Below are 11,478 nucleotides of genomic sequence, written 5' to 3'. Positions count from 1 at the left end.
AAAAAAAAAAAAAAAAAAAAAAAAAAAGTGGTCAACTCAGACCTCGAGGGGTTTGAGTTACTATTAGGAAGAAGCAGAGGTATGGATTCATTTTATCCACCTGAGTCCAGTACACAATGATGTAAGATTTTTCTGTGGTTCTTACAACAAAGCCGTTTTCTTTGAAAACCTTGGGAACCCTTAATAAACAGGACCCCAACTAATTGTAGATCTGAGAAGCCATTAAAAACCAGACCTGATTTGAATAAAAGGATCCTGGTCATGCAAACACTCTAGTCTGCTAATAAACTTAGTCCTGGAATGAGCATGAAATAGACACTATTGGGAGAGAAAGGGTAAGGAAGGGAGGAACAAAGGAAGGGGAAGGAAGAGTGAGAGGGAAGGAGAAGACATCATTAACTAGCTCCAGAAAACCCAGGCAGCTGGTTAATCATGTGCTTTCATTAAGAGCAGAAACAGAGTTCTAGTGATATTCTGGGTCCTGAGGCAAAATTTTCTGAAGGTGTTTCCCTCTAGACCTGCTTATCAACCATGTTCAAATACCACTGTTTCAGTCTATTACTCCAAAAAAATGGCATCTCGTCCAGCCAGACAACCCACCTCTTTTCACAGGCCCTAGGTCCTGTGTGGCTCTTTGGAGTAGCTGTATCTTGGATCTTGATGCTCCAAGAGTGAAACTGTTTCAACTATGGAGTTCAGATCTTGGGCCAAAAATCTTTCAGCAGCTAGTACAAAAAAATCTGCTGTAAAACCATTTACAATGGTACCAGCCAGAAATGTGATAACCTGTGTACATTCAGATTTCTGGGTTACCTCAATGGAACTCTTACACTTATTACCTAGCACAAGGCTTGGACAAACACAAGTACTTTACATTATCTGCATGAAAGAATGAGTAGAAGTAGGATTCTGGAGGGAATCCAACCTGACTCAAATGTACTTTTTTACTGGAAAACAAAAGCATTTGAGGAAATGCTGTGTCTGTGGATGATTTACCTGCCAATAATGAACGGCAGAGTAGATAATGTAGTTTTATTTCCCATGTGACCTGCAGGTAAATGAAGAAGGCAGTGAAGCAGCTGCAAGTACCGCCATTGGGATTGCTGGCCGTTCGCTAAACCCCAACAGGGTGACCTTCAAGGCCAATAGGCCTTTCCTGGTTTTTATAAGAGAAGTTCCTCTGAACACTATTATCTTCATGGGCAGAGTAGCCAACCCTTGTGTGAGCTAAACTGTTCTTATTCTTTGTACCTCTTCCTATTTTGGTTTGTGAATAGAAGTAAAAATAAATACAACTACTCCCATCTCACATTATAAATGGACTCTGCATCTGAAATGAAGACAAGGAAAGGGGAAACATGCTATTGGGGCATTTGGTAAAATGATGTCTTCAAGTTGTTCTTTGCCCAGTAACCACATCTGGATCAAGAAAATGAGGGAGACAGCGACGAAAGATGGTAGACAGCCGGAAAGGGATGGGAGAGTGAATTCTCAGGATTTCCATGACACTAAAAAATATCAATAAAAACAAATGTAAACAAACTGTTTCTATATATGGAAAAGACAGATTCAAATCTGAGTATTAAACCATTTAATTCTCAAACCACTCACATGCATAATGTTCTTTTACACAGTGTTAAAATAAAGAGGAAAATGCATTTTTATACAAACAGAATTTCAAGTATACATTAATAGACTTTTCAGAGTACTAACCAAGTTGCTAAGATTTCATTCACATTGTTCTTAAAGCTGTTCAACGAGAAAGCTTTTGCTAAACTGCTTTAAATATGTTTATATAAACCCATATTTTCACTCTTTCTTTGAATCTCCCTCCCCCAACCCGAGTCTCTGCCCACCCTCCTGCCCTCCCCCCTTCCCCGACACCACAGGGGTCCTGGGGCTCTAGGAGACATGCAACCCCACCAAGAACTATTGGCTTGTCATCAGGGGAAGGACAGAATCTTACAGGAGGAGAGACTGAGAACATCTGTCAAATGAAGGGAGAACAAATCTGATACTTAGAAATGACACAAATCAGGACATTTTAGATCTTTGTGTTTTCACTTGATTTTTAATTTAAAAATCTCAGCCTCCCACAAACCACCACCAAAGTTTCTGACAAATTGGTAGCTGTGAAAATAATCTTAGGTAGTTTTTCCTCAGTGAAACTTCCAAAATCAGGACAGGTACTTAGAAATCTTTTTCGCTTTGGTGGTTCTTTTCCCCTTTGGCATGGAGTGGGGGCCACTTAAAAGTGGATGCTATTACTTGTGTGTTTACATTAAGAAATTTGGTTAATTTCACAGGGTCTGGCAAGAGTTCTCCCTCCTTAACTCTCCTCCTGAAGTAATCTGGCTTCAGGGCCAGGAACAGCCACTCTCCTTAGGAATTAAAGTGCATTTTTTTTCAGTAAAGGAAAAGAGGGGGAGGTGGTGGTTTACACTTAAGTGATAATGATTAAAGTAGGGTTGGGTGACAGAAAATCCTACTCCTATATATAGGTATTTATAATTAAGGTCATAATAAAAACTGATTTTCTTAGGAAATAAGATGCACAAAGCCAGTCTAGCAACCCTCAGTGGTGCAGGAGCACTATCCTGGTTCGCTGACTTTTCCGAGGCATCTTTACTATTAATGGAGTAACTGTTTCAGATGAAAGACACAAATTTCAAACATTAGTTTTTTCAAAGGGAAAAAACAGACTGGTAGGTTCTTATAGCTAAAAATACTCTATTCCATTCCCTTTCAGGGATAACATTTTAGAAACTGATTGTCTGTTTTAATATGAATCCTCCTTGATTAGCAAGTTGTAAAAAATGTTAGATAAATTTGTTGCTTACAAATATTATGGTAGCCTTTAAAAACTTAGGAAGAAGTGGGCGTAGTTGATCCTTGCTATCAATCAATATCAACTGAGAGGAAGTGAAATTTTCCTATCATCTCTTTATTTGATCGCTACCATCAGAATCTTATTTTCTGACTAGTTTAAATGCTTTACAATTTCTTCTTGGGTTAAAAACCCAAGAGTTACCCATAGAGAAGTAAATGCTACATTAACAGCTATACAAAGATGTGATGGGCTCAAGATGAGAAGGGGGATTTTGTCCTGGATTCTGGCCTCTGAGTCCAGTGTGATCTGCTTTTCACAGTGACCAGTGGGAAGGCACAGTGCCAGGGACAGGTAGATGGGGACAGCTGTCACCCATCATGTAAGCACCATAGAGAACAGCTGGAAAGATTTCTTTCAGACTATGTCCATCTGAAGGAAATCAAATTTCTGCTACATTGACTTTTCTATCTTTGAACCTTCAGCCTTTTCTTCTCCTTTCAGAGGCAGAGCAGAACGGGTCCCGTTCAGAAATTATAAGGAGCCTGGAAACCTAAATGTTCTTCCAATGTACTCATTTAGAAAGAAATGCCAAAAATAGAGTTCTAGGCCAAGCACAGTGGCTCACGCCTGTAACTCTGGGAGTCCTAGGTGGGAGGATCACTTGAGCCCAGGAGTTTGAGACCAGCCTGGGCAACATAGTGAGACTCTGTCTCTAAAATAAAATAGAAAATTTAGCTGGGTGTGGTGGCACGTGCCTGTATTCCAGCTACTTGGGAGGCTGAGGCAGGAGGATAGAGTCTGGTAGGTGGAGGCTGCATTGAGTTATAAGTGTGCCACTGTACTCCACCCTGGGTGACAGATCAGACCCTGTCTCAAAAAAAAAAAAAAAAAAAAGTTCTAACTTTAAGGTTTCTTAAAGAGAAGGAAGCCATTAGTTCCTGATGTTCTGCTATCAGATCACAAAATAATGCAATGTGCTAAAACTGTGAACACAGATTATAGCAGATGAAAAATTAATGGACTGAGATAGAACACTTTTCTTTTGCCTATAGTTTGGGAATGCTTTTCTTTTGTTGAGAGTAGGGGGATGGAGCAGGGTGGTGAAACAGTACTCAAACTAACGTTTGTTTTGCGGTTTTAGAAAGGATTTCCTAGAGGTTTAAGAGGAATCAGCAAGCCAACCCATTAGGCCGAACTTGACCAAACTTCACAGTGCTGACAGGGAATTCCTGCGAGGGAATTTGTTTCATTCTTTGCTTAAAATATAGTACAAGTTTACGTATTTATCTTTATCATTACTTCCCCACTCTCCTCTACTCTCTCCCCCATAAAATCTTAAAATCCAGTGCAGTATAATTTGCATAAAGTTCAACAATGTTTCACAGCACTCCACAAGGTTCTTCAGTATGAAAACCCTAAGGGGGCTACTCTCTTTGGAGTCTCAAAGGCTACTGCTTTTCTATTCCACCAGTAACAGGGAGCCTTCAGCAAATTTTCTAAGGCATAAGAGGCATTTTCTCTGACATTGCAGCATTTACATGCTAAGCAAACACCCAGGCCTTAGTGCTACTTTAATGAAATTTCAGACTGATGCTAATTCAGTCCTCTGCACTAACCAACTTTCTCCTTGACCTACTTTTTCTCTTTGCACATATTACCTACTGAAGTTCAAATTACCAATTACTTGTGGGCAATATATAAGTGAAACTTTCCGTGGTATCCAGAATACTCTCAGAAGAGAGACTACTACATTTGAACTTGCTCTTAAATACACATTTTCTTCATGAGTTAGAAGTCTCTTGGTAGCTAGATTGAACAGTGGTTCTCACTTTTTTAGGGTAATAAAACAATTCTCCCCTCTCTATTACCATGTGTGAGGTTGCCATAGGCAAGTAACAAACCCATTGAAACACCTTTACTACCCTGGGTGAGAAGAATGAATCTGGAACCTCATTTGGGAGGTACTTGGTTAGGTCTTTGACATTCCAGAACAAAGATCCCAAAATGACTCATTTCATATTTCATATATTATTCAGAAATACTTACGCCTTAGCTAGTTCATTTCATTCACAAAAAAACAAGCCAAGAAAAGTGAAGTGAACTGACACTGAAATCCCACTTAGAAGACAGGCTAAGAGACAAATAATCAAACATATTACCATCACCCCAAGCAGGATCCTTCCTTTTCTCCGTTAACAATGCTACCTGTTTATTTTACAAATAGAAACTGCTGTAAGCAGTTTGGGATCTTTTAATAAATTCAAGTTCTCCATTTCAGCTAGTTGAGAAATCTCCACTGAAATTACATATGCAAAGGAACGAGGATTCTAGAGAAGGATCTTTGAAAATTTGTTTTGCTTACTTATGTGTACTTTGTATTTGGTATAGAGAGGAAACTGGACGGATGACAGTATCTCCCTCCAGAATTACTCTAAGGACAAATGGATGATCCATTTTACTACCTAAGCCTTGGCCCAATGTACACTTTGAATTGAGAGCCTTGCATGGAATACCAATAAAGATATTTTCAGTTCAAAGAGAACTGCATTGATGTTATCCTGCTAAAGACCATTAGGGATTTCATAGGGAGTGATTCTCAACCTTGGCTGCACATTAGAATCATCTAAAACCCAGGATGCACAACAGACCAATAAAATGTAAATGTCTAGAGGGGGTCCTATACAATTCTAATGTGCAACCAATATGAAGAACTGGGTCAACTAGTCCTATAATAGAAAGCATAAGGCCGTTGTTCATCCAAGCCAGACACAGAAAGGTAAGACTCCATGGCTTCCGTCCAGATTTATGGATTTAGTATGCTGCAATCAAACTACCTAGGCATTTTTTCACTTTCTTTCTAAATAAATAACTGGCAGCAACACCAATAGTAAAGTATTGATTTAGGAAAGAAGACTGCACCTTAAGTATGTGTTATAGCAAAAGATCAGGGGACAGGCCTACGACAAAACACTGGGCACAAACAAAAGCCAGAGGAAAAAATTTTCCTAAGCAGGAATTAATTCCTGGGTCTAGGATATTCACATGGCTTATAGGCAGAGAACTATGCTACAGTTAGGAAAAAAAAAAAAAAAAAAAAAAGTCATGGTAAAAAGATTCATGTAATTTTACTTTATCTCCCTACAAGATTCTTACTGCATTTGGGCAGAAATCACTGCATCAGTTGTCATTTGTGAGTAATGCTGGTCTTATTATTTGGAATTTCACATTCTCTATATCTCCACTTGCCCTATCCAAAGTCACCAGGAAACTAAATACTTATCAGCTAGTACCTAAAATAGGGGAGCCAACCTCTAAAAATCTGAAAATGGATCACTCTCTCATTTCACTTCTAACCAGAGAATCCCTGTTTAGACATTTAGACAATATAATCCGTGTATTAAGATGAAAAGCATTTCCACAAGGTAGAAAGCATTCTAGGATATCAAAGGACCAACAGTTCCTCCTTAGCTATTACAAATATTAGAAAGGTGGGCAAGTTGACTTGGCTCAGTGCACTAGTGCCCCAAACAGAAAGTAAACTGAGTGCTACAACTGGATTTAAAGATTAGGTGGTCTGCCTAGTGGCATATTACTACTGAAACAACTTCTGACACCTACAACATTCAGGTGAGGCCATCTTGACTATTACAACAATATTGACATTAAAAACAAGAATCTCTCTCTTTGGAGAGACTAAAAGCAAAAGAGGTCATTTGAAAATCCATCATGGGCCAGGTGTGGTGGTCACTGGCACCTGTAATCCCAGCACTTTGGGAGGCTGAAGTGGTAGGATTGCTTCAGCCCAGACTTTTATTTTTTTTGAGACGGAGTCTCACTCTTGTTGCTCAGGCTGGAGTGCAATGGTGCGATCTTGGCTCACTACAACTTCCACCTTCCGAGTTCAAGTGATTCTCCTGCCTCAGTTTCCCTAGTAGCTGGGATTACAGGTGCCGCCATCACACCCAGCTAATTTTTTGTATTTTTAGTAGAGACAGGGTTTCACAATGTTGGCCAGGTTGGTCTCAAACTCCTGACATCAGGTGATCCCTCTGCCTCGGCCTCCCAAAGTGCTGGGATTACAGGTGTGAGCCATTGCACCCAGCCAAGCCCAGACGTTTAAGACAAGACTGGGCAACATAGGGAGACTCCATCTCTACAAAAAAAAAAAAAAAGAAAAAAAAAGAAGTTGAGGATTCAAACAAATGTTACATATCATTAAAAGGAATTAGGTGTTTTAGTCTTTAAAAACAGACTTGACCTCCACTGGCTACTCCTGCCAAACAGAAGCCAGTGGATAAAAGCACTAAACTAGAAGTCTGTGGGAGAGGAAAAAAAAAAAAGCACTAGGCCAGGCGCAGTGGCTCACGCCTGTAATCCCAGCACGTTGGGAGGCCAAGGTGGGCGGATTACGAGGTCAGGAGATCCAGACCATCCTGGCTAACACAGGTGAAACCCCATCTCTACTAAAAATACAAAAAAAATTAGTCGGGCGTGGTGGCGGGCGCCGGTAGTCCCAGCCACTCAGGGAGGCTGAGGCAGGAGAATGGCGTGAACCCTGGAGGTGGAGCTTGCAGTGAGCCAAGATTGTGCCACTGCACTCCAGCCTGGGCGACAGAGCAAGACTCCGTTTCAAAAAAAAAAAAAAAAAGCACTAAACCCAAGTGTTCTGACATTGTTTGATTTGGGCAACAAAATCAAATATTAATATCTGAATATGGTAAGAATTTCAGATACTGCAGCCTCTATATTTTGGGTCTGGCTTTCCTTTGCTTGCTATAGAAAGCTATACTCTTTCTTCAGCCAAGTGCTCAGAGGTAGAGGAGCTGAAGTGAGTATAGAGAAGAAGGGGGTAGACAGTGGCTGAGGAATCCAGCTTCCTGCCCAAGGGACTACACAGCAATCTTGAATATGCTGTCTCTAGTGGGAGGTAGGATATTCTACACTGACTTTTATGCCTTCATGAAATACCTTTTTCTTACATACACACATAAACTTACAGACACATAGCTGGCAACTCACAGCAATATTGCGATTCACAGCAACAGTATACCTATCCCAACAGCTACTTTCAACCTAAGTTTTATATTAATCCCCAACCCTACTCAGGTAGATGGCAAGCCAAATTTATTTTTTTGAGGTCCCTCCTTTTGCCAGGTTTTAAAACATACATTTCACTTTTACACCTACATCTTTTTTCTCTAAAGAAAAGCTGCACTAAGTGGGTGCATTGTGTTATAACATCTTTATAAATAGAAAGTGCAAGAAATAATTTTCTTAGCCAAAATACAAAGTAACAAAAAGCTCTCATAGCCTACTATGCCAAGAATTTGATTTTTAGAATTAATGATACAGCTAACAAAATGCTTCTGTGCTACCAAGGTCACAGTGGATGACTAAATATATTTATGAAAAAATAGCCAAACTTCCCATAAGTTATTTGCATGAACTATCTTTAGTATACCCACTCTGGGTTCAATGCACATGCATATACAATTGAATTATATTAGTGTTATTTTTTTGGTGCCAGTTTTCCAAAAAGAAAACAGACTTAAAAAAAAATTCAAGTTACATGATTTAAAATTATTTTTGTAAAAATATTAGAAATGCCATATACATTCTAAATACTTCTGCTATCTAACTGATAGCCATTCTAGAGGTGGACTTCAGTCACACTTTTAGTGACCCCTTTTTTAGCATCTTGGCTTCCAGAGGAAACACATTTTAAGCTTTGTTCCCTGCACTGCAATTCTGTTTTTTCAGTGGTTCTTAAAGAACCACTATAGCTAGGATTATATTACTTTATAGGAAACTCAGTGGCTCATCTTCAAATAAGTCATAAACATCTGCTTCAAGATGTGACTAAAAGCAGAAATCTAAACCTTAAGGAATTTCTACTCACTCAGGTTGTTGTATTAGCTTGAAATGGTTTAGATTTGTGATGCTGAAAATAAAGAACAAATATTTGGTCAATCGACAAGGTTCCCTTTTTTCTAGCTTTGTTCTCTCTCGCAATTTAAGACCACATTTAAGAATTATTTAAATGAATAGTAAGAATTATTTTTCATGCAAACACCAAATGATTTCAAACTTAGATTCACAGAGAATCTACAGGAGGGCCCAAAGGGCTATAATAAAGAATGAGAGACATATCCATAGATAAGATTTTTCATTCCCTGGGACAATATTTTCAAAGGCTTTCTCTGTCATAAAAGGCAGACTACACCAGAGTGGATTATACCAGAGTGGAAATGTGAATCCAAAAGAAAGTTTTAAGGCCTTTAAATTTTTATTCATTAAAATTTGTCCCTTAACATGTTAAGAATGAACTAGAAAAAAATAAATTAATTTGCCCTAATTTTTATATGATAAAATCTAATTAATCTTTATGCCTAAAAGCCTCAAACATTCCATCTCTGGGTATTCAACTACAAATGCCAAGGTCTTCTTTTTCCCTTCCCAGGATTTTGTAGGTACCCTAAATTAAGTCTTCAGCATTGAGTACCCCTTTATTTCCTGTATTTGCAATTGCTGAGGCCTGACCTAGGAACAGAGATCTCTTTACTGTGATAACTGCAGATGATCAGTAGGAAGCCCATACAGCCAATGCTCCAAGAATTCACTGTACATGGATTGGATAATCTCAAACCTTTCTTAAGAAGTGTATTGATTTGGAGTTCATCAATATGGACAGCGAAATTCATTCTCTGTCCATATTTCTTCTCAGAGCAGGAACAGTTTAGTAAGTCAGCATGAGTTTAAATCAGGCATCCTAAATCTGACACATCTAATCAAATATCAAAAAACTTCAATTATCTGTTACTTTAAATGAGAGAGGCTGGTAACCGCCCATTTTAAAAGATTAACAACATACAAAATTGGGCAATGCATTTTCCTGTATGAAAGGTAACAAGAATGAAAGGAACCGATTCATCTTCTAGCACAAAATTATATTGGAGGAGGTATGGCAGAGGTAGAGATGGCATTAAGATAAGTAGGTAAAACTTTTCACTATCTCAAGAATATGATCCATGTAGCCACCAAATAGAAACTCCTGTTGAAAGAGATTCAGTAGCCATGTAATGTTCCCATACCACAAAAGTATTTACCTATCTGTACACTTAAAATACAACTGACATCTCTAATAAATCAAATTATTTAACAGTAAGCTTTTGGGGCCAGACACGTTGGCACATGCCTGTAACCCCAGCACTTTGGGAGGCTGAGGAAGGTGGATCTCTTGAGTCCAGGAGTTCAAGACCAGCCCAGGCAACATGGTGAGATCCTGTCTCTAAAAGTATACAAAAATTAGCCAGGTATAGTGGCACACGTCTGGAGTCCCAGATACTTGGGAGGCTGAGGTGGGAGGATTACTTGAGTCCAGGAGGTTGAGGCTGCAGTGAGCTGTGATTGCACCACTGCACTCCAGCCTGGGTGACAGAGTGAAACTCTGTCCTTAAAAAAAAAAAAAAGTTAGCTTTTTACTCCCTCTAGAGTATTTCTGGCTCTGCATGTAGTTACGGTGGCTTCAGAGCAAAAACAGGCAAATGTTCACAACTTGGAACACAGTACAAAACGAAAATTTTGCTGTAAGATAAATGAAACTTGAGAGGGCAGGTAATGAAATATGTTCCAGGTATTTGTCTCATTCTCCTTCTAGCTCCTTTAGTGACCCATGGTAGACATAATAAATGGTTTCTACAGCACAAACAACTGATGAATAAACACCAGTCAAGACAAAAAATAAAATAAAATAAAAAACATTAACACATTAAAAATAGCCCCAAGTCCTGGACATGCCTTCCATAAAGTTGCAGGGTATTTCTTCTCTCCTTAAATTTGGGCTGACCACTGAGTTCTTTTTTCTCCCCTCATTCTTGCTGTCATCTTACCATTAAGTTCTTTGACCAAGAGTACAGTGGTGACTATATGATAGTTCTAGGCCTGGCCGTTAAGTTGACTAGCATCTTCTGCCCAGCCTCTTCTGCCCAGCCTTTCAGAGGCCTTAGTTATCCTTGTAATAAGTCTGACTACCTTGACGAAGAGAACACATGGAGAGTCCTTGGACTTCATGGAGAGAAAGAAGAGCCCTGTTGAGCCCACCAAAGTGTCAGGTATGTAAGTAAGATCATCTTGGACACTCCTTCCAGACTTGTCTAATCACCTGCTGAATACCATTAGGTGACCTGACTCATTGCCACAGGGCGCAGAATTGCCCAGACAAGCCCTTCCTGAATTTTCTGATTCACAAAATCATGGGATACAGGAAATAGTTGATTTTAAGTAATTAAAATTACTTAATTTTAATTAAGTTTGTTATACAGCAATAGGTAACTGGGACTCTATCTTCAATTTTTGCCTTAATAGTACCTCACTCACTATTAGACCTAACCACACGGGTGACTCCTCTGAATCAGTGGGCAACGTCCACTGAAAATATTCCCTATTCAACTCTGCTCAGAGATCAACTGCATCAGCTTTTGAAGAATCTTCTAATCACTTTCTCTTCAACTATACATTCACTAAAAGCAGTACTGCTCCTGGCTACTGTATATTCCAGTTAACCTCAACTCTTGATAAGCAAATGGAGTCAATATGATATCATGCAGATAGTCTGGGCTTTGGAATCAGATTGGTAAATACTGGCTCTG

The 11,478-nt window shown here is 39.2% G+C and overlaps 1 protein-coding gene across 1 annotated transcript in view; it reads left to right on the top strand.

Moving 5' to 3' along the window:
* Window positions 1-1,309, top strand: part of SERPINC1 (serpin family C member 1) — a 17,095-nt gene extending 15,786 nt beyond the window's left edge. The window contains exon 7 of the mRNA XM_023207035.1: window positions 1,055-1,309. Coding sequence (XP_023062803.1) covers window positions 1,055-1,231 — 177 coding nt within the window. The 3' untranslated portion in view covers window positions 1,232-1,309. The remainder of the gene's footprint in view (window positions 1-1,054) is intronic.
* The last annotated feature ends 10,169 nt before the right edge of the window (window positions 1,310-11,478 follow it).

Source organism: Piliocolobus tephrosceles, chromosome 1 (genome assembly GCF_002776525.5).
Source record: "Piliocolobus tephrosceles isolate RC106 chromosome 1, ASM277652v3, whole genome shotgun sequence".
Classification (NCBI taxonomy): domain Eukaryota; kingdom Metazoa; phylum Chordata; class Mammalia; order Primates; family Cercopithecidae; genus Piliocolobus; species Piliocolobus tephrosceles.
This window is presented reverse-complemented; position numbering and strand designations above follow the sequence as displayed.